The sequence below is a fragment of the Rana temporaria genome, chromosome 4 (assembly GCF_905171775.1).
Source record: "Rana temporaria chromosome 4, aRanTem1.1, whole genome shotgun sequence".
Lineage (NCBI taxonomy): Eukaryota > Metazoa > Chordata > Amphibia > Anura > Ranidae > Rana > Rana temporaria.
The window spans coordinates 350,866,168-350,889,194 of NC_053492.1; the positions used below are offsets into that span (position 1 = coordinate 350,866,168).

The window sequence follows — 23,027 nt, forward strand, 5'->3', positions numbered from 1 at the left end:
GAGGTTCACCCAAAAAAAAAATATTTTAACATTAGATTGAGGCTATTTAAGGGGAGCAGAAACGGGTATTTTTTTTTTAAATCAATGCCGTACTTACCGTTTTCGAGATAGATTTTCTCCCGCCGTTTCCGGGTATGGGCTGCGGGACTGGGCGTTCCTATTTGATTGACAGCCTTCCGACCGTCGCATACAGCACGTCACGATTTTCCGAAAGTAGCCGAACGTCAGTGCGCAGGCGCCGTATAGAGCCGCACCGACGGTCGGCTTCTTTCGGCAACTGGTGACGCGCTGTATGCGACAGTCGGAAGGCTGTCAATCAAATAGGAACGCCCAGTCCCGAAGATCATACCCGGAAGCGGCGGGAGAACATCTATCTCGAAAACGGTAAGTACGGCATAGATTTTAAAAAAAATACCCGTTTCTGCTCCCCTCAATTAGGCTCAATCTACTGTTAATTTTTTTTCCGGGTGAACTCCTGCTTTAAGGGCAGATTGCAGGTGCTATTTTTAACGCTATAGCACCTGCAATACGCTCCAGTGTGAAAGGGGTCTAAGTGTTATTGCTGGGGTATTCGGGGGGGGGGGGAGAGGTGCAGCCTACATTCCCATGGACTGAAAGGGCTTAATTATTTGAGCCCATCAGCATGGGCATGTGGCCGCCCCCCTTCCCGCATGTGTAGTTTAAAAAAAAAGAGGCATGGTCTCTTTAAAGAAAAAAATAATTAAGTGTTATTGTTGTGGTTGGGTGGCAGAGGTGCGGCCTACATTCCCATGAAGTTTATCACCTTCTTGTAGGTTTCAATCGGTAGTTTGTCTTTATAACCCTTAGTTTTTAATATGAGACTCAGATCATGTGCTTCTTGTTCAAATTCATACTCCATATTCCCACCGCAAACATTCCTGGATAAGCTCTAAATGATTTGGGGGTTGCAGCAACAACCAGCTGGAAACTGGTTTAGAAAGTCACAATGGAGATATTTGCCAGCACATCATGGACCGACACGGTAGCGTCCAAACTGATTTTTATTGCACGATCACAACACAAAGCAGCGCAACATTTTAGAGCCACGCAGGGCCCTGCGTGGGTCTGAGATGTTGCACTGCTTTGTGTTGTGATCATGTAATAAAAATCAGTTTGGACGCCAATTTGTTGATCCATGGTGTTCTGGCAAATATCTAGATTGTTCCTTTCAAATTCGTCTTCCATTGTGCAGTTCCTCCCAGTGATAGACATATGAGACGCTGCCCAAAGGGAATGTTTCGAATCAGATGTTTGAGATGACTGCTTGTTGATGCTAAAATTACATTGCATTCTCAGAATTATGGTAAAAAAAAACTTCTGTGATCAGCATCCCACTTAGCCCCCCTTAAATACTAAACTGAGCCCCATCGCGATCCAGCACTGTGCTCTCCGCTCTCTTCTCATAGGTAGGACGGGCAGCTAAAGGTTCCCTCTGCTGTCAATCAAATCCTGTGATGAGCCAGGAGTATCAGCGGGTGACTCCAGAAGAGGTAGTTCAAGCCTGCTCTCTGATAAAAAGAGAAAGTATGTATGACATGTTTATTTAAAAAAAAAAAAAAAAGGGAAAAAGGAAGGTTTAGAATCACTTCAATGTCCAAAAATTAGATACTCTTATTATTCACTGCATAGGTACATTTTAAATTCAATTGTTTCCCTGCAAATGTTGTTACTATTGAAGCAAGACTTTTATTACAGTGGTCTCTATGCAGCAGCCTTCTGGATTGGCTTATCCTCTGCATAGCTTTGGAGGCCATGCCCAGGCCCTGCTGGACCAAAGATGTAAGGCCTGTCTGGAATGTGACCTGAAGGAACTGAGAATTGGGCGCTGTTTGTAGTGCTTTCCTCACCTGGGTCCCATGTCAGTTAAGCAGAGTGCTTTCAGGTCCAGACGGTCATGGATATGCAATACAGTCTGGCAGCTCACCTGTCTCCATCTGTTCATTAGAGGCCCGACTCTGTTCTGGTTGCCTTTTTATCACCTCTCATTCCTGTATGGCCCCACCCAGGCTATCCCAGGAAGTCTATATTAACTGTTGCACTACAGGTCTGCAGTGCTGTTCAACTGTGTTAGCTTAGTTCCTGTCTGCAGTGTACTACGATTACCTTCCTGTGTACCGTTTTTGGCTCATCCCTGACTTCTCCTGTTTGCCTGTGACCTTGACCTTTTGCCTGCCCCTCAGTTACTCTTGTCTGCCTGTTGCCCTGACCTCGGCTTACCCATCACTATCGCTTGTCCTGCTTGCTGCTTCCCCTCTCTCCCTGCGGAGCGTGACCTAGGGGTCGCGACCTGGATCCAGCTGCGGCAAAGGCCATCCTCACCACTAGAGGCTCTGGTGAACACAAAGCTGGGTCTTAGACTCCGCGCCCTGGAGGATCTTGGGTTCTCGCTTCCTCTCTGAAAGCAGCAGTCGGCTATAGGGTTCACTACCCTGTGGTGCATCCCTGACCCCAACGGGGTGCACTTGTCACCTGGCCACAGGTGACCTGACAGTTTGAACAGCCATGAATCCGGCCGACGTGCCGCTCCCCGCAGACGATCCATTACAGGGCATTGTTCGCAGACTCGAGACGCATGAAGCTAATCAGGCTCAGGTGATGCGTTCCCTTCAGGATCTGGCGTCCCGCTTTGATCAGCTTCAGACCTCGTTGGGAACCCCGAATCCGCAACCCCAAGTACAACCAGCAGCTGCGCCTGTCACACCAGTCGCAGAGTCGCATTCACTGAAGCTATCACCTCCAATCCGTTTTTCTGGAGACTCCAAGGCCTGCAGGGGGTTTCTTAGCCAGTGCACCATGCATTTTGAACTTCAGCCTCAAAACTACTTGTCTAATCGGGCAAAGGTAGCCTATATTATTTCCCTCCTTTCCGGTGAAGCTTTAGCCTGGGCTGCCCCCATGTGGGAGAAGAATGATCCGGTAGTTTTCAGCCTGTCCGACTTCCTGAAGCTCTTCCATAACATTTTTGAGGAGCCGGCTTGGGCCTCTTCAGCGGCTAGTACTCTTCTATGTCTCCGCCAAGAATCCAGTTAAGTGGGACAATATGCTCTTCAGTTCCATATTCTCTCAGCTGAATTGAGCTATAACAATGAGGCCCTGGTCGCTACCTTTTTACATGGCCTCTCTGACCAAGTGAAGGACGAATTAGCGGGAAGAACCATCCCAGTCAGTCTGGACGATGTCATCTCCCTATGCAATCAGAACGATATTCGTTTTCAGGAGAGGTCCATAGAAAAAAGACGATGCCAACACTCCCTAGGTCTTAGCCAGTCTGAGCTCCCCTCACTTCGTCCCGTGGACCATCCTCTGCCTGCTGAGGAACCTATGCAGCTGGGCCGGACCAGACTAACCCCCGAAGAACGTGTTAGGCGCAGAACTCTGGGCTTGTGCCTCTATTGTGGAGGCAAGGGCCACTTTCGTGACTCCTGCTCGCTTCGCTCGGGTCTAATAGAAGGTGGAGTATTGGACCCAGAATCATCACCCTCCCGTCTGCTTCTTCAGTGTCCCTTCATGTAAGCACTTCTCCCCAATCGATCCTTGCATATCTGGATTCCGGGGCTACCGGAAACTTTATGGACTGGAGAACTGCTTCTTCTATGAAGCTCACCTTTCACTACGCCGCTGGTAGTCTCGGCAATTGATGGCACTGTTCTCCCAGGGGGCCCTATTCACTTCTAGACACTACCTATTAGGATGTCGATAGGATATCCACTCCTGGTGGAGAAACCCTTTCTCATCCTACCCAAAGCCTCTACCCCCATTGTATTGGGCCTTCCTTGGCTACAGCTCCACTCTCCCCATGTGGACTGGGTCTCTGGGGAGATCCTGGCTCGGGGTCCTTTATGTTTCTCGTCATGTCTTTCCAAGGTGACTCCCAAGGAGAGACTTCCGCTTGCTACCACATCGGTATCTTCTGATCTTCCCACTGCATACAGCGATTACCGGGATGTGTTCTGTAAGAAATCGGCTGAGGTGCTTCCTCCCCACAGGTCTTTTGACTGTGCCATTGACCTTGTTCCTGGAGCAACTCTGCCCAGGGGTCGTACATACCCTTTGTCCATCCCGGAGACCCAGGCCATGTCTGAGTATGTCGCAGAAAATCTTGAGAGAGGTTTCATCCGGAAATTGTCATCGCCTGCAGGAGCAGGGTTCTTTTTTGTTGCCAAGAAGGATGGTACCTTGAGACCCTGCATTGATTATCGAGGCTTAAACGCTGTTACTATTAAAAATCGTTACCCCTTACCCTTAATATCTGAGCTCTTTGATAGGTTGAGGGGTGCCTCCATTTTCACTAAGTTGGATCTCAGAGGGGCGTACAACCTCATTCAAATACGAGAAGGTGATGAATGGAAGACTGCGTTTAACACTCGAGACGGCCATTACGAATACCTGGTCAGTATACAGGACCTCAGAACATTCAAAGGAGCATTTCTCCAGCTTGGCATAGAGATTATTCTCTCTAAGGTGCTGGAGTACAGTGCGGACATGGTTTCTGTGGACACGCTGATTTTCCGAAAAGATAAGAATGTCATCCAGATAGATGACAAACTGGTACAGTAGGTCCCTGAAGATTTCATTGACAACGTTTTGAAACACGGCTGGGGCATTACACAACCCAAAAGGCATGACCAGGTATACCTCGTGACTTAATCAGGGGATACCCTATTCAAGGTAAGGGGACTACGGTACCTGTGTGGATATCTTGATACTTAACCATTATCTAAGTGAAGAAGTCAGCAGTTCGGAACAGCATTTCATCATTTTCTTACAGACTGTCTATCATTATTTTATTTTATTTTTGATTTTTATATCATTTTTTGCATATAATGTTTTGCACATCACTGTGCTCTCATATGCATTTAGGTGCATAGAGATTCACACCTTTGCATCATATATAGTTGAGACTCACTTTGCATATACCTTAGTAAAGTCACCTATTTGTTTGTGCACAACATGTGCATTATTATCTTTGTTGTGATTTTCCATCACATATTTGAAGCGCTTATCATTTACCTTTTCCTTGTTTATATATTTTTTGTGTCTTGTGAACACTTTAGATATAGCTGCCTCAGATACACAGTCATTTACTTTATTATCATATTTGCTTACTCACAGTAGCGCATAGGATTTTCGCATATTACTAACTATAATATTGCATTGATTTTATCACCGATCTTCCACTGTCTGACAGTAATACGGTCATTTGGGTGGTAGTCAATCGGTTCTCCAAGATGGCTCATTTTGTTCCCCTTCCTGGTCTTCCTTCTGCTTCTGCCTTGGTCCCCATTTTATTTCGAGAAATTTTTCGCCTCCATGGGGTTCCTTCTCATATTGTTTCCGACAGGGGTGTTCAATTTACGTCTCGCTTCTGGAGAGCCTTTTGCAAATCCCTCAATATTGCCTTGGATTTTTCCTCTTCTTACAATCCTCAATCCGATGGGCAGACGGAGAGGGTTAATCAGGTGTTAGAGGTATTTCTTCATACCTTTAATTCCGCTCATCATGACGATTGGTCCTCTCTACTTCTGTGGGCAGAATTTTCTCATAACAATCATGTAAATACCAGTTCGCAGAGAACACCCTTTTTCTCAGTTTATGGAAGACATCCTTAACTTCCGCTTCCCATGACCTGTTCTCCGGATATCCCAGCTTTGGCTTCAGCTCAGGAGTCCTTCAATTCCATCTGGAGTGACGTTCATGATTCCCTCCGGGCAGCTGCCGACAAATTCAAAGGCTCCACCAGGAACATCAAGCTCAGAGTTCCTTCTCTGAAGTTTGCTCCAAGATTCATTGGTCCATATACTATAACATCTAAACTGAATCCAGTTTGTTTTAAACTTCAGATTCCCAAAAGCCTCAAAATCGCTAACTCCTTCCATGTTTCCCTTCTGAAGCCTTTAGTCCTCAATAAGTTCTCTCGTCCTATCCCTACCATGGCGCCAGTCTCTGAGGATAATCAGGAATACGAGGTCAGTCAAGTTCTGGATTCCCGACTCTCTAGATGTGCTCTTCAGTACCTCGTTCATTGGAAAGGTTTGGCCCTGAGGAGGTCTTGGGTCCCTGCATCAGAGGTCTTTGCACCTCAGCTGTTGAAGTTTCACCTGAAGTTTCCCTCTAAACCCAGACCCAGGCGGGGAAGGGGGAGGCCTCGTAAGAGGGAGGGTACTGTCATGGATATGCAATAAAGTCTGGCAGCTCACCTGTCTCCATCTGTTCATTAGAGGCCTGACTCTGTTTTGGTCGCCTTTTTATCACCTCTCCTTCCTGTATGGCCCCACCCAGGCCATCCCAGGAAGTCTATATTAACTGTTGCACTACATGTCTGCAGTGCTGTTCAACCGTGTTAGCTTAGTTCCTGTCTGCAGTGTGCTACGATTACCTTCCTGTGTACCGTTTTTGGCTCATCCCTGACTTCTCCTATTTGCCTGTGACCCTGACCTTTTGCCTGTCCCTCGGTTACCCTTGTCTGCATGTTGCCCTGACCTCGGCTTACCCATGACTTGTACTGCTTGCTGCTTCCCCTTGCTCCCTGCTGAGCGTGACCTAGGGGATCCCAGGGGTCGCGACCTGGATCCAGCTGCGGCGAAGGCCATCCTCACCACCACTTAGACACTGAGATATCCCGTCCCTACTAACTTGTTATATCCTTGCGAGTGTGCCTATGCAAGGGGCAAAGATGCCTAGCATATACACACATTGATATGGTGCTTATATGCAGTCACTGAGTACAATACAGGTAGAGAACATTAAAGGAGTTGTAAAGGTAAATGACGTGGGATGCCGAGGGCGGGGCCGAGTGGAAATAGCTGCTGGCTGTATCACGGGAGCGCGCCCGCAGGAACTCAACACCATGCTCGCTCGCATGAAGGTGTTGAGTTCTTGCGGGGAGGAGCTGAGACAGCCGCTGAGGGACCCCAGAAGACCAGGTTCGGGGACACTCTGTGCAAAACGAGCTGCACAGTGGCGGTAAGTATAACATGTTTGTTATTTGAAAAACTTTTTTTTTTTTACTTTACAACCCCATATTTTTAGTTTGTCTTGTTTCTGATCCTTTTCTATTTCACTGTGTGGTTTCCCTGCTATATACCTGCTCTGTTAGATACAGACAATTTCCACACTCATATTAAATCTGCTCTTTAGCATCCCTGGGCTACCACTGGGAACTGGTGCAGAACAGTACATTCCCAGTGGGTAAAGGTTTATAAAACCGATGCAGCTGTGCATAGTAACCAATTAGCTTCTAACTTCAGCTTGCTTAGTTAAAGTGGATGTAAACCCTCCATACACCCAGTGAAGTAAACAGCCTCAGATGATACACAGGGATGAAACCAAACTCTCAAACATTGATTTTACATTTATATCTGCTTTTTTCACATGTATGTACTGTTTAGAAAGTTACGATCGTGTTAGATTTTCTCTTCCTGGTTAACACAGAGTGTGATGTCTGGGCATACAGCCAATATAGCCAACAGTGCTGATTGGATGAAAGGCACACCCCCCCTCTCATCATAGGCAGAGACTCTCAGGAGGTGTTTTGTAATAGGACCTGCTCTCTGCTAATCTATTTTAGAAACCTCCCCGGACAAAAAATTCAGGCTGCTTTTGTCTAATAAGTCTGAGAGATTGTCAGGAGTTATCAGGCTGATGACAGAGGAACAGTTCAGGAGAGAGCTACTGGACTTAACTCAGTGAAGAGAGATATCAAAATACTGCAGATATATGTGCCCAGCTCAAATTTCATGAATCGAGTTTACAGTCACTTTAAGGGCTCTTTCACACGGAGCGGACCGTTTCTGGGTCCGCTCCGTGTGTCTCCGTCGGCTCAGCGGGGATCCCCACTCAGCTGTCGGCGGATAGGGCGGTCCCCGCACACAGTGCAGGGACCGCCCTGTCTCAGCTCCGCTCTGCCCTATGGGGAACCTGATGCAGATGGACCGTCTGTCCGTCTGCATCAGTTCCGCCGGACGGAAGAAAAATAGGGTTTTCTTCTGTCCGAAAACCGGATCCCGACGGACGCGGACGCTAGCGGATGCTCCATCAGCTAACGGACGCGATCCCATAGGGATGTATTACAAGTCCGTTAACAGACTTTTTAATACACGGACGAGCAGAGCGGACGTCTGAAAGGGGCCTTAGCTTTGAGGCTACTTTCACAACTAATCATGGTGTCAGGGCTCAGCAGCCATGATAAACCGTGGGGAAGGCAGAACCAGGCAGGATCAGCCAGGTATTTTAGATTATACAAGGGGCCAAATTACAAGCATTGTGCTGTTATTCATGCTTTAAGGGAATAGAATACATTTTTTTTTTTTTTTTTAGGGTTACAAACACTAACTCATTTATCTTGGCAGCTGGTTATTTATAGGGGTGCAACAGATCAAAAAACTCACGGATCGGATCAATCCTCGGATCAGAGTCACGAATCGGACCATTTTTCGAATCATCATCATCAATAAATAAATAAAAGTACACATCAGATTCCCCATACATCAGAGTCCCCCTACACCAGAATCCCCCATGAGAGTCCCCCTACTTCAGAAGCCCCCATACATCAGAATCCCCCCATCATAGCCCCCCATACATCAGAATCCCCCATCTCCCCCACTGTAACATCCACGTCATCTCCCCACTCACTGTAATATCCACAATTGCCCCCACTCACTGTAATATCCACAATTGCCCCCACTCACTAATATTCACAAGCTCTCCCACAGAATAGAAGCCGGCCAGATCAGATCCACGAGCGGATCGCGTTGTGTGCTGATCCGAACAGGTCGACCCGTTCGGATCATGGATCAGTCACGATCCGTTGCACCACTAGTTATTTATGAGTACAAAGGTTTACAAACCAGATGTTCTCTAATCGGGTACTACTATTGTAGTGCAGTGTGAAGAATCCCAAGTGTGGAACAGCCACATTGTTGTGGGTTTCTCTGGCTCACCACTTTTGTAATTGCCTCCCCTCAGGGTCCTGCAGAGATAACCTAGCCTGTTGTCTCCCATGTCTCTTCCTTTGCTTCAACCTTGCTTTTTCAGGTGTAGAGTCCTCCTTTGTCTTATTCAGGGATGAGTTTTCTGAAACCTTGCAGGATTCCATTGCTGCAGCCATTGAACACTTTGAACTATCTGCTGTGGAAGTTTTGTCTGGTAAGGAGTTTCACCAGTCCGGATCAGTTATGCTTGCTCTTGGGAAGTAGCAGTCAGCTGTCATTAGCCCCAGATTTAAAGATACTATCATGGCTCTTGATCAGTGGCGGTTCGTCCATAGAGGGCGCTGGAGCACCGCCCCCTCTGGCTCTCACCGCCACTGAAAATTAACATAGATTTATGCATTGCACGAATCTATGTTATTTTCGCTGCTGCCGCTGTTATTTAGATGGTTGGCGCTCATGTCCGGCCATCTGAATAACGCCAGCTGGTTGGCTGTAAGGAAATGTCTATCAAAGCCAACAGCTCTGATAGGCTTTTCCGAGTACAGCCATCGGGTCCCGGAAGCTTATTCTCGGAGCGTACAGACTGTACGCCCCTTGGATAAGATGACAGGCGTCTCAGCCAATCAGGTTAGCCGGTTCTGGCTACCGGTAACCTGATTGGCTGAGACGCCTGTCAGTCATCGAGGGCGGGAGAAGACATCGTGGGACGTGGATGCCTGACTCCAGTAAAGGTAAGTGCCGGGCGGGGGAGAAAGCAATTTACAGGGCACAGTGGCGACCATTGGCACAGCGGCGACCATTAACTACTTAAAGACCCGCGTATTGTAAATGTACGTCCTCTTTTTAAACATGGATATCTCAGTAACGGCAGCAGCTGCTGCCACAACTGAGATATCCATGTTTTCAGCGGGCGGCCGTGTAAACGATAACGGCGGTCTCCGCGAGATCGCCGTTATCGGTGGTGGGAGAGGGCCCCCCCCCTCCCGCCGCTTTTCCGCGCCCTCCGCCGCTTACCGGGGCCGTCGGTAGCGGCGGAGGAGATCCGATGCTGCCGCCTGGAGAGCGAGGACTTGAGTGAGGGCAAGATGGCCCCCACCCGTCCTCATAGCTCTGCTGGGCGGAAGTGACGTCAAAACGTCAGTCCCGCCCAGCCTCTTAAAGAGACAATTTTTTTTTGTCATTTTTTTAAATGACAAATTTTCCTTTTTTTTTGCATTTAAGCCCAAATATGAGATCTGAGGTCTTTTTGACCCCAGATCTCATATTTAAGAGGACCTGTCATGCTTTTTTCTATTACAAGGGATGTTTACATTCCTTGTAATAGGAATAAAAGTGATAATTTTTTTTTTTTTATATTTTAGTGTCCCGCATATGAAAACGGTGTTCAAATCACACAAGTGAGGTATCGCCGCGATCGTTAGAGCGAGAGCAATAATTATAGCCCTAGAACTACTCTGTAGCTCAAAAAATGCAACTTATAGAATTTTTTAAACGTCGCCTATCTAGATTTTTAAGGGTAAAAGTTTGACGCCATGCCACGAGCGGGCGCAATTTTAAAGCGTGACATGTTGGGTATCATTTTACTCGGCGTAACATTGTCTTTCACAATATATAAAAAAATTGGGCCAAATTTATTGTTGTCTTATTTTTTAATTCAAAAAAGTGAATTTTTTCCAAAAAAAGTGCGCTTGTAAGACTGCTGCGCAAATACGGTGTGACAAAAAGTATTACGATGACCGCCATTTTATTCTATAGGGTGTTAGAAAAAAATATATATAATGTTTGGGGGTTTTAAGTAATTTTCTAGCAGAAAAAACTGTTTTAGTCTTGCAAACACCAAATCTGAAAAACACCTAAGGTCTTTAAGTGGTTAAAGGGCACAGTGGTGACAATTGATGGCACAGTGGCTGCGTTTAATGGCATGGCACAGTGGTGACAATGGATGGCACAGTGGCTGCATTTAATGGCATGGCACAGTGGCTGCGTTTAATGGCTTGGCACAGTGGTGACAATGGATGGCACAGTGGCTGCGTTTAATGGCATGGCACAGTGGTGACAATGGATGGCACAGTGGTTGCGTTTAATGGCATGGCACAGTGGTGCGAATTGATGGCACAGTGACTGCATTTGATGGCATGGCACAGTGACTGCGTTTAATGGCATGGCACAGTGGTGACAATGGATGGCACAGTGGCTGCGTTTAATGGCTTGGCACAGTGGTGACAATGGATGGCACAGTGGCTGCGTTTAATGGCATGGCACAGTGGTGACAATGGATGGCACAGTGGCTGCGTTTAATGGCATGGCACAGTGGTGACAATGGATGGCACAGTGACTGCGTTTAATGGCATGGCACAGTGGTGCGAATTGATGGCACAGTGGCTGCGTTTAATGGCATGGCACAGTGGTGACAATGGATGGCACAGGGACTACGTTTAATGGCATGGCACAGTGGTGCGAATTGATGGCACAGTGACTGCATTTGATGGCATGGCACAGTGACTGCATTTGATGGCATGGCACAGTGGCTGCGTTTAATGGCATGGCACAGTGGCTGCGTTTAATGGCATGGCACAGTGGCTAAGTTTAATGGCATGGCACAGTGGTGAAAATAGATGGCACAGTGACTGCATTTAATAGCATGGCACAGTTGTGCGAATTGATGGCACAGTGACTGCGTTTGATGGCATGGCACAGTGGTGCGAATTGATGGCACAGTGGCTGCATTTGATGGCATGGCAGAGTGATGCAAATTGATGGCACAGTGGCTGCGTTTGATGGCATGGCACAGTGGTGCAAATTGATGGCACAGTGGCTGCGTTTGGGCACAGTGAGACTGCAATTTGTTTTTTTCCTTTGCGCCCCCCCCGAAAATTTTGAGCACCAGACGCCACTGCTCTTGATAAATAGATGCTAGACTCCTTAAACCAGTGGTTAGAGGAGTCTAGCAGAAAATTATATCACCTGTGATGTATGTTCGTTATATTGCAAACCTGGCCTGTTAGTGGACAGAAGTTGAGAACCATTCTGACAAAAGAACATCACTGTGCCCATCAAACGCTGCCACGGTGCCAGTGTGCTTATCAAATGCAGCCATTGTGCCATCAAATGCTGCCAGTGTGTCCATCAAATGCCACCACTTTGACACCCCCACTCGCCATCTGTCTGGGACTTAACATGTCTTGGTGGGGCAGCGGGTGATGGCGACGAGCGGGGTCCTCCATGCATCTCCTGGCGTCGTCATCGGCATCCAATAGCAGTGCCTGCTGTTTCAGCAAATTAGGTGACGGGTAACAGACCCGAGCACCTGATTGGTGGAGAGGCGGTTCAGTGTTAGAAAAGCAAATGAAATCGCTTTCCTAACACACCTGGGTTAACTGGGAGTGCTTCACCTATGGTTAAAGCCGTACTGCTGCTATAGAAATTGCTGCTGTGGTAGAGCTAGAGGGGTCAGCCTGGAAATCAGCTAGGAACATTTATAGTATTTAATTCTTATTAGAGAGTGCAGTGCCACTAGGAGTCTTTACCATTGGAGATCGTACAAGGCTTTTAATACAAGCCAGCTGAGGTGAGAGGCTGGGGAAACAAGGGCACATTTTGCAGTGGATTGGAGCACCTTATATTCAACCTTCACTGTGCACGTTTGATTAGTCTGAAACATTATCAAAATGTTTTGTGGATTGTACACAGAGACTCACAGTTCACACAATTTTATCATATATATATATATATATATTTTTTTTTTGCACAAATTGATTTTCTATTTTTATGTCGATTTTATCATCTTTGGACTATATTTTTTGGCACGAGATATCCGTTATTTGCTTGTGGTCAGATGACCTTTCACTATTTCACATTTTAACACATCTATGTTTGCAGTACATAACCAATACTGTTATCTGTACTTTAGTTTAATATTTATTTATCAAGTAAGTGCCTCAACACCCCCCCCCCCCCCAAACTCATTGCTAAATTGCTAGTTTCCCAAGTGTCACAGAGTCACTTACCTGGATCAGTAACAAAGAATTGAAGCCACAGATTTGAGCTCCTAAGGAAACCAGTGCAATGAAAACTACTGTATATAAGTTGCTTGGCTGTTCTTGAACTATTTTGAACTGGAAGATCTCTTGCACTTTTAAACAGACAAAAACCACATAGGGTTAGTAAAACTGGTATGTAAGCATGGATTGGGTTATAGAACTATTTAATTTCACTTTTAGGTGAAAAAAGAGGGCATGACAAATTCAAATAATATAAGGTAATATCCTTGTCGTGTTATGGGATAGACCGCAGGGATATGCAATTAGCGGACCTCCAGCTGTTGCAAAACTACAAGTCCCATCATGCATCAGACTCTGGGTGTTATGCTTGTGGCTGCCAGAGTCTTGCTATGCCTCATGGGAATCGTAGTTCTGCAACAGCTGGAGGTCCGCTAATTGCATATCCCTGCGATAGAGGAAGAAAACAGACCACCCAAGGTAAAAAAAAAAAAAAGAAGAAGAAGAAGAGGGATTTGGTCTCAAAATCACCCTTTACTTGTGCACAAGTGAAAACTCTTAACAAGAGAGCTGCCAACTGTTTCTCAACCTTTTACGGTGAAGTACCCCTGCAGGTCTAAATTTCCTAAGTACCCCTGTCTCGAGAATGTAATTTCCATAGTTTGGGTGTCAGTTTCTGTATGTGTGATCATTTTATGTGTTTGTGATGGTTTTTTTGTGGTTTTTGTGTGTGCAAACGTGATTTTTGCACACGTGATTTTGCTGCGATTTGCATTTTTAATGTTTTTTTGTTGGACAGTTAAAAAAAAACAAATTGCTGCAAAACCGCACTACATGCTTTTCTGTAGCTTCTCCATCTTTGGTAAGGGAATCAGGAAGTGAAGCCTTACGGCTTCACTTCCTGGTTCCCTACAGCGCATGCTTGAGTGGCGCTGCGAATGGTCCCTGCTGTCTTCTGGGACTTGTGTCTCCAAGAAGACAGCAGGGGGGGGCAGCGTAGATACCTGCAGATAATGTGGCTATCTATGACCGGAAGTGGGAGCAAATACCTGTATTAAACAGGTATCTGCTCCCCCCCAAAAAGCGGAAGTTCCATTTTTGGGTGGAACTCCGCTTTAACTAGGAGTCGGACATGAAGCTATATGAAGGGAGATATACATCTTTTATATTAAAGTAGTACTAAAAAATGACTTTTTTTAATGGTAATAATCATTTTAAAGATAATGCACAATACTGGTAAAAGTTTATTTTAAATGTAATCGTAATCCCTTCTATTACTTCCAGTTTATCAGCCTCCACCTTCTTTGGGTTCAGTTGCTTTTATTCCCTGAGTTTTTTTTTTATTAGTTAAAGACAACAAAGATGTTCTACTAACCTGCTCTGTGTAATGGTTTTGCACAGAGCAGACCTAATTCTGATCTTCTGGGGTCCCCCACCAACACTTCTGGCTTCTCTTGCCTTCAGAGTGCCCCAATAGCAAGCTGCAAAGTATAGTATAACTTTAAAAAACAAAAAACTTCTGCCTTTAGAAGCAATCACTTCCTGCCCAGGACCACTTGTCCCATGAGGAATTGCTCCTCACACATTCACAAGTTCTCAGGCACTTTTGATGTATGGATGGTGTACTGAGCTGTGTGCGCTGCACTGTAATACCAGATATGTAAACAAATATTGCATTCTGAATGCAGGCCAACTAATCAGCTGGCCGATTAAATCAATTATGAAAATACTAAATCGATTAATTTCATAATCTATTAGTTGTCGATCGTTTTAGTTTCGGCCCTAAAATATATTAACCACTTAAGACCCGGACCAAAATGCAGCTAAAGGACCTTGCCTCTTTTTCCGATTCGGCACTGCGTCGCTTTAACCGACAATTGCGCGGTCGTGCCACGTGGCTCCCAAACAAAATTGGCGTCCTTTTTATCCCACAAATAGAGCTTTCTTTTGGTGGTATTTGATCACCTGTGCGTTTTTATTTTTTGCGCTATAAACAAAAATAGAGCAATTTCTCCTCAGTTTTAGGCAAAACATATTCTTCTACATATTTTTGGTAAAAAAAAAAAAAAATCGCAATAAGCGTTTATCGGTTGGTTTGCGTAAAATTTATAGCGTTTACAAAATACGGGATAGTTTTTCTGCATTTTTATCATTTTTTTTTTTTTTTACTACTAATGGCGGCGATCAGCGATTTTTTTTTCGTGACCGCGACATTATGGCGGACACTTTTTGACACATTTTTGGGACCATTGTCATTTTCACAGAAAAAAATGCAGTTTACTGTGGAAATGACAGTTGCAGTTTGGGAGTTAACCACAGGGGGCGCTGAAGGAGTTATGTTTCACTTAATGTGTGTTTACAACTGTAGGGGGTGTGGCTGTCATCGATTGTGTCCCCCTATAAAAGGGATGACACGATCGATGCAGCCGCCACAGTGAAGAACAGGGAAGCCGTGTTTACACGCTGCTCTCCCCGTTCTTCAGCTCCGGGGACCGATCGCGGGACCCCAGCGGTGACCGGGTCCCGGAGCTTCGGACCGGGTCGCGGGAGCGTGCCCGTGACCCACGGCTGGGTACATGTACAGGACGTACCTGTACGTACATATGCCCAGCCGTGCCATTCTGCTGACGTATATATGCAGGAGGCGGTCCTTAAGTGGTTAAAAAGTAAGGGTCCCAACACTGAACCTCTGGGTACACCACTGATAACCTTAGACCATTCAGAGTACGAGTCATTAAACACTACTTTTTGAATTCAGTCTTTTAGACAGTTTTCTATCCATTTACAAACTGATCTTTCCAAGCCTGTAAATGTTACCTTTAACCACTTAAGACCCGGACATTTAGGCAGCTAAAGGACCCGGCCAGGTTTTGCGATTCGGCACTGCGTCGATTTAACAGACAATTGCGCGGTCGTGCGACATGGCTCCCAAACAAAATTGGCGTCCTTTTTTTCCCCACAAATAGAGCTTTCTTTTGGTGGTATTTGATCACCTCTGCGGTTTTTATTTTTTGCCCTATAAACCAAAAGAGAGCGACAATTTTGAAAAAAAATGCAATATTTTTTACTTTTTGCTATAATAAATATCCCCCAAAAATATATAAAAAAAACATGTTTTTCCTCAGTTTAGGCCGATACGTATTTTTCTACCTATTTTTGGTAATGAAAATCGCAATAAGCATTTATCGGTTGGTTTGCGCAAAATTTATAGCGTTTACAAAATAGGGGATAGTTTAATTGCATATTTTTTTTTTTACTACTAATGGCGGCGATCAGGTTTTTTTATGGATCTGATGAACCAGCGGAGGCTGAGAAACGCGTCATCCCATTGGCTGCCCGGAGTTCCTACGTCACTTCCGGTCGTACGGCGAGACACTGCGTTACACGCTGGAACGCACACCGCTTTGTAACAGCATCCACGGCTCCTGGATTCCCTGTGAACCCCCTAAGGCTCCCTAACATCTCGGACCTCTATTTACACCTTCCATAGGACCAGGATATGAGACCAGCCTGTGGTGAAGCTGCTGATGACATGCTGTGACACCGGACCAGCCGTTTTTCCATACCATGCCTATGTTACCACTGGTTTTGTGAGTAACCATTTTCACTGTATACAAAATTATTTGAATTAAATTCCCACTTACTGCACTTAGTTTGGCGCATTTTTCTTTTTGTTTGTACATACCTTTCAGAGTCTGCTTCTGCTTCAGGAATCTGCTGCCGCTAGTGTATATTGGACTTTTAATTTATTCATTCTAATGTTATTGACAGACATGGACCTTATGATGTCTTTATTTATTATTATTTCTTAATTCATTTTTCAATTATTGACTGTGCCCTTTTAATCTTGCGCCATCTACCTATATGTATTAGGTTTTTTTTTGTGACTGCGACATTATGGCGGACAATTTTTGACACATTTTTGGGACCATTGTCATTTTCACAGCAAAAAATGCATTTAAAATGCATTGTTTACTGTGAAAATGACAATTGCAGTTTGGGAGTTAACCACAAGGTGGCGCTGAAGGGGTTATGTATGACCTAATATGTGTTTCTAACTGTAGGGGGGTGTGGCTGTAGGTGTGAAATCATCGATTGTGTATCCCTATAAAAAAAGATCACATGATCGATGACGCCGCCACAGTGAAGAACGGGGAAGCTGTGTTTACACACAGCTCTCCCCGTTCTTCAGCTCCGGGGACCGATCGCGGTACTCCAGCGGCGATCGGGTCCGGAGCTTCGGACCGGGTCGCGCGACCCACAGCTGGGTACTAGAACAGGACGTACCTGTACGTGCCCAGCCGTGCCATTCTGCCGACGTAAATGTGCAGGAGGCGGTCCTTAAGTGGTTAACATTAGCTCTGTGTGTGGGGAACTGTGTCAAACGCTTTTGCAAAATCCAAGTATACCACATTCACTCCTCTGTCCAAGGATTTACTTTCTTCCTAAAAATAAATCAGATTTGTTTGACTTCTGTCTTTCATGAATCCATGCCGTCTGATGCTTAAAATATTTTTTTTACAGCAAGAACCCATCTGGTCTTTTAATAAACTATCCAATATCTTCCCAGCTATAGAAGTCAAACTAACAGGTCTATAGTTACTTGGTAAAGACTTTGTTCCCTTTTTAACCGCTTTCCAACTGCCACATGCCGATGTACGTCAGCAGAATGGCACGGGTGCACAAAAGGGCATACCCGTATGCCCCTTTGTAATCCCGGGCTAGCAGAGGCGCACGCCACACGAGTGTGCCCAAAGACTATGTCCGCCTGTGGCCGACGATCGCGACAAGGCATTTCCCTGTCCTGCCTAGTGACATGACAGGGATCTACTGCTCCCCATCATCGGGAGCAGGGATCTGTCATGTCCTAGGTAGCCCACCCCCCCCAGTTAGAACACCATGAAGGAAAACATTTAACCCCTTGATCGCCCCTAGTGTTTAACCCCTTCCCTGCCAGTGACATTTATACAGTAATTCAGCTATTTTTAGCTCTGATAGCTGTATAAATGTCAATGGTCCCAAAATAGTGTCAAACGTGTCCAATCTGTTTGCCGCAATCACGATAAAAATCGCCGATCACCGCCATTAATAAAAAAAATTAAAATGCCATAAATCTATTCTTTATTTTATAGACACCAACGTTTGTGCAAACCAATCAATATACACTTATTGCGTTAATTTTTTTTTACCAAAAATATGTAGAATACACATTGGCCTAAACTGCGAAAAAAACATTTTATATATTTTTTAGGGATATTATAGCAAGAAGTAAAAAATATGGCTTTTCAAAATTGGCGTTTTTTTTGTTAATAGTGCAAAAAATAAAAACCACAGAGATATTCCAATACCACCAAAAGAAAGCTCAATATGTGAGCAATAGAGGACAGCAAATTGGTTTGGGTACAACGCAGCACGCCCACGGAATTGTCAGTTAAAGTGACGCAGTGCCAAATCGCAAAAAATTCTCTGGTCATTAAGGGGGTGAAATCTTCTAGGGTTGAAGTGGTTAAAATCTAGGCACCACATTGGCCTTCCACCAATCCGGTGGTACTATGCCAGTCATTAAAGAGTCCCTAAAAATTTGAAACCATGGCTTTGAAATGGCAGAGCTCCATCTTTTAAAAATAAGTATGTGTATGCCATCTGAACCAAGTGCTTTATTCACTTTTATGCAGTCTAAAGATTTCTGGAACATATCACTTTTAATCCATTGTGGATCATTTGGGGCTGTGCAGGTCTACTTGGGATACTGCTACTCCAGGGTTACATAAAAATGACTAGGATGATATTTATGAGGTTCTTTCACCTGATTGGTGTTTGCCAGAGACCACCTAATTCATTACAAATCCCTACACATTTACTTCACCTCAGACAGGCTCACCAGGATACAGTGGGTATAGAAAAGAATTACCCCCTTTTAAAATAATCACATTTTGTTGCTTTGCAGCCTAAAAAGAGACAGACAGAGCTTTTATTTTATCCAGCTGTATTTACTCAGTGCAACTCATAACCTCCAAGTGAAAGGTATAACACCAAGTCAAAAAAATTAAAATAAAACAGAAGTCGAGTTGGAAAAAGGATCACCTTGTCTGTATTTTGCTGACCCACCTTTCGCTTTAATTACAGCCTTTAGTCGGTTAGGATATGTCTCATAGCTTTGCACACCTAGACTTTGCAATATTTGCCCAATCTTCTTTTCAGTTCAATTTGATGGTGACCATTTGTGGACTGCAGACTTCAAGTCAATCCACAGATTTTCAATGGGTTTCAAGTCTGGGCCCTGACCAGGCAATGCAAGGACATTCACTTTTTTACTCCTTCAATCACTGTGTGGTATTTTTTGCTGTGGGCTTTAGGTCATTTTGATGTTGGAAGATAAAGCTTCTTCCCTCTGACAACTTTTTGGCAGAGGGTAGCAGATATTCCTCAAGATTTGTACAGTATTTTGCCCCATCCATTATTCCTTCTATACTGAAAAGTGCTCCAGTCCCTGCTGCACAGAAACAACCCCATAACAGGATATTACCAGCTCCATGCTTTACTGTAGGAATGGTGTTATTTGGACGGTGAGATGTATTGGATTTCTGCCAGACATATCATTTGGTGTTGAGGCCAAATCAAGTTTAGTCTCATCTGACCATACCACCTTTTACCATGTAGTCTCAATCTTCAAGGTGCATTTTGACATAGCAACCCTCCCATATAAGCCACATTTATGGAGAATTTGTGATATTGTTGCATGCACACACTGGCCACTCTTTCATAAATTCATGCAACAGCTTCAGAGTTGTTGTAGGCCTCTTGGTAGCCTCTTTTATCAGTTTCCTTCTGGCTCTTTCATCCAGTTTGCAGCAACATCCTGATCCAGGGAGGGTCTGACTTAACTGCTTCTAGACATTGATAAAGCTTTTGAAATTGTTTTGCATCCATCTCCTGACTTGTGCCTGTCTACATCTTGTCTTTATTATGGAGATCTTTTGAGAGTGCCTTGCCACCCATCATTGATAGTTTGCTTCAGTTGAACGACCAGGGACCAAAATGCTCCAGGAAAGCTCTTTTCATGCTAAGCTAATCAAAATTACCACAGCTGATCGCAGTTGAAAAGCAAATGGCTTTGTGTGCCATTGAGAAGGGGACTAGCTACACTTGATTAAGTTTACAAGTCCTTTTTAGAAGGGGAGGGGGTGATCTTTTTCAACTCAGTAATTCTGTTTTTGAATGTTTTTATATTTGGTTGGTGTTATATCTTTCACTTGGATGTTATAGGTCCCACTGAGTAAATGCAGCTGGATAAAACAAACTGTCTTCATTTCAGGCTGCAAAGCAACAACATTTGATAATTTTTCAATGGTATGGTTTATTTCTATACCCACTGTATGCATATCTCATACCTGATGGGCCTCTGGGGAAGCTGGAAATCACTGTAGTAATTGGTGATACTACAATGATAGCGGCATTCTTCCATGTCCTGCTTGAGCTGCTTTTCCTCGGCACATCACAGAGGGTCGCTTGCTCAGCACCACCACTATTCATAGAACTTCTGTTCTGTTTCTCTGGATGAGGTTCAGATAACTGCCCCTTCCTCTCAACCTCACCCAATCTTATACAGTGAAAGAAAAGAAACAGTGGCACCTAACTCCCTGTATTTGATGAGGGAAGCTGTTCGCACATAATCCAAGCTTTAAGTTCCCAAGTAGCCTATCTTGGCATGCATACTTAAACTGTACCAAGGTGGACCCATTTAGGTACGCAATACATAAAATTACTGGGGTACAGCTTAAAATAAATGTATGTATAACTATCAACACATTCGTTTGTTGAATAATGAATAAAGACACAAAACATCTTCATGAAATCTAGGAATTATTTCCTCTTATTTACAGATCTGGCAATGCATTCACAACACAATCAAAGAAATTTGACAGATGCATGAAGCTAGAGGTGCACAAGAGCTGAAGGTAAAACCATGTCTGTTTATTTCATGTGCATCAAATGAAACAAAGACTGTGATAAATTCAGCCTTACAAGAACAAGTCTCCAGTTCTAAAGTCTTTTCCTTGTAGATTTATTCTTTAAAAAAGGAAAAAAATGTACCCAGTACTCATTTATAAGGGAGCATATGTCTGTTTAATGTTTATTGAAGAATGCAGGAATTTTCTGTAGAAATCAAAAATGATAATGAAAGTATGGCCAAAATCTATCAAATTCATTGAAAATTTGCAGTCTTTAAATAGTTATAAGAATGACCAATATATATTCTTTGTTACAACCCCCTCTCTAGCAGTAAAAAAAGGGAAAAAAAAAACATTCAGTAAACATCCTCTCCTAAGGAACTTTTTCCCTTATTTCAGTGATTTTGCCATTTTTTTGTTTACAATCTCTAAACATACCAATCAGTGGTTCTCACAACTGAAAAAATAAAAGCACAAAAAAAGTTTACACTCTTTTACAGGTAAAAGATCATCATGAATTAAACTGTATATCCTTAAGGGCATATAGTTTTAGCTTCATTAACTATTACATAATTAGCTTCTTACATACAAATATGGACATATTTGGCTGTGCTTCAAAGCCTGTTTGTAATAAAGTCCATGCCCCTGCAGCTCAGAATTTAAAGTCACTGGCGTTGTCTTTACTGCTGCTGGGTTTGGCCTGTTCGTGCAGTGTGGTCTCCTCACAGCTTGCTGTGGCAAGGCATTTTTCTGTAGAGTCATCAACATCTGGGTCCAAGCCTTCAGGGCACTGGAGCTTTAAGAGCTCTTCTCGTAGCTGAGCCGTATGCCGCTAAACACAAAAGCACAGGAAGAGTATGGTCAGCATGCATGTCAGTGTAATACATTGTTCTCTCTAGAGCCACAAAACACAAAATGCATGGAAGTCGCTGTGCAAACAAAACAGATATTGTAGAGCCCCAGGACTAGTACAGATCAACAGGTGAAAGCATGCTTATCATGCAAGAAAAAAAAAAAAGCAGCAGTGTTACTACTGTAAACACTTCCTATAAAATTATTTTCTAGTAGAGCTTGCTTATTGTTGGTTACTATGTATATACAATATATATATATATATATATATACACACACACACACACACACACACACACACACACCTATGCATATACACACACACACACACACACACACACAGTGCCTTGCGAATGTATTCGCCCCCCTTGAACTTTTGTGACTTTTTGCCACATTTCAGGCTTCAAACATAAAGATATAAAACTAATTTATTTTGAAGAATCAACAATAAGTGGGACACAATCATGAAGTGGAACGAAATTTATTGGATATTGCAAACTTTAACAAATAAAAAAACTGGAAAATTGGGTGTGCAAAAATTATTCAGCCCCCTTAAGTTAATACTTTGTAGCGTCACCTTTTGCTGCGATTACAGCTGTAAGTCGCTTGGAGTATGTCTCTATCAGTTTTTCACATCGAGAGACTGAAATTTTTGCCCATTCCTCCTTGCAAAACAGCTCGAGCTCAGCGAGGTTGGATGGAGAGCGTTTGTGAACAGCAGTTTTCAGTTCTTTGCACAGATTTTTGATTGGATTCAGGTCTGGACTTTGACTTGGCCATTCTAACACCTGGATATGTTTATTTGTGAACCATTCCATTGTAGATTTTGCTTTATGTTTTGGATCGTTGTCTTGTTGGAAGACAAATCTCCGTCCCAGTCTCAGGTCTTTTGCAGACTCCATCAGGTTTTCTTCCAGAATGGTCCTGTATTTGGCTCCATCCATCTTCCCCTCAATTTTAACCATCTTCCCTGTCCCTGCTGAAGAAAAGCAGGCCCAAACCATGATGCTGCAACCACCATGTTTGACAGTGGGGATGGTGTGTTCAGGGTGATGAGCTGTGTTGCTTTTACGCCAAACATAACGTTTTGCATTGTTGCCAAAAAGTTCGATTTTGGTTTCATCTGACCAGAGCACCTTCTTCCACATGCTTGGTGTGTCTCCCAGGTGGCTTGTGGCAAACTTTAAACAACACTTTTTATGGATATCTTTAAGAAATGGCTTTCTTCCTGCCACTCTTCCATAAAGGCCAGATTTGTGCAGTTATACGACTGA

General features: G+C 44.1%; 1 protein-coding gene across 1 annotated transcript in view; it reads right to left on the bottom strand.

Annotated features, from left to right (window-relative positions):
• Positions 1 to 20,799: 20,799 nt before the first annotated feature.
• The window catches only part of BIRC6 (baculoviral IAP repeat containing 6), a 347,923-nt gene continuing 345,695 nt past the window's right edge, over positions 20,800 to 23,027 (bottom strand). Inside the window, exon 74 of the mRNA XM_040347806.1 lies at positions 20,800 to 21,733. Within this exon, the coding sequence (XP_040203740.1) occupies positions 21,554 to 21,733 (180 nt within the window). The 3' untranslated portion in view covers positions 20,800 to 21,553. The remainder of the gene's footprint in view (positions 21,734 to 23,027) is intronic.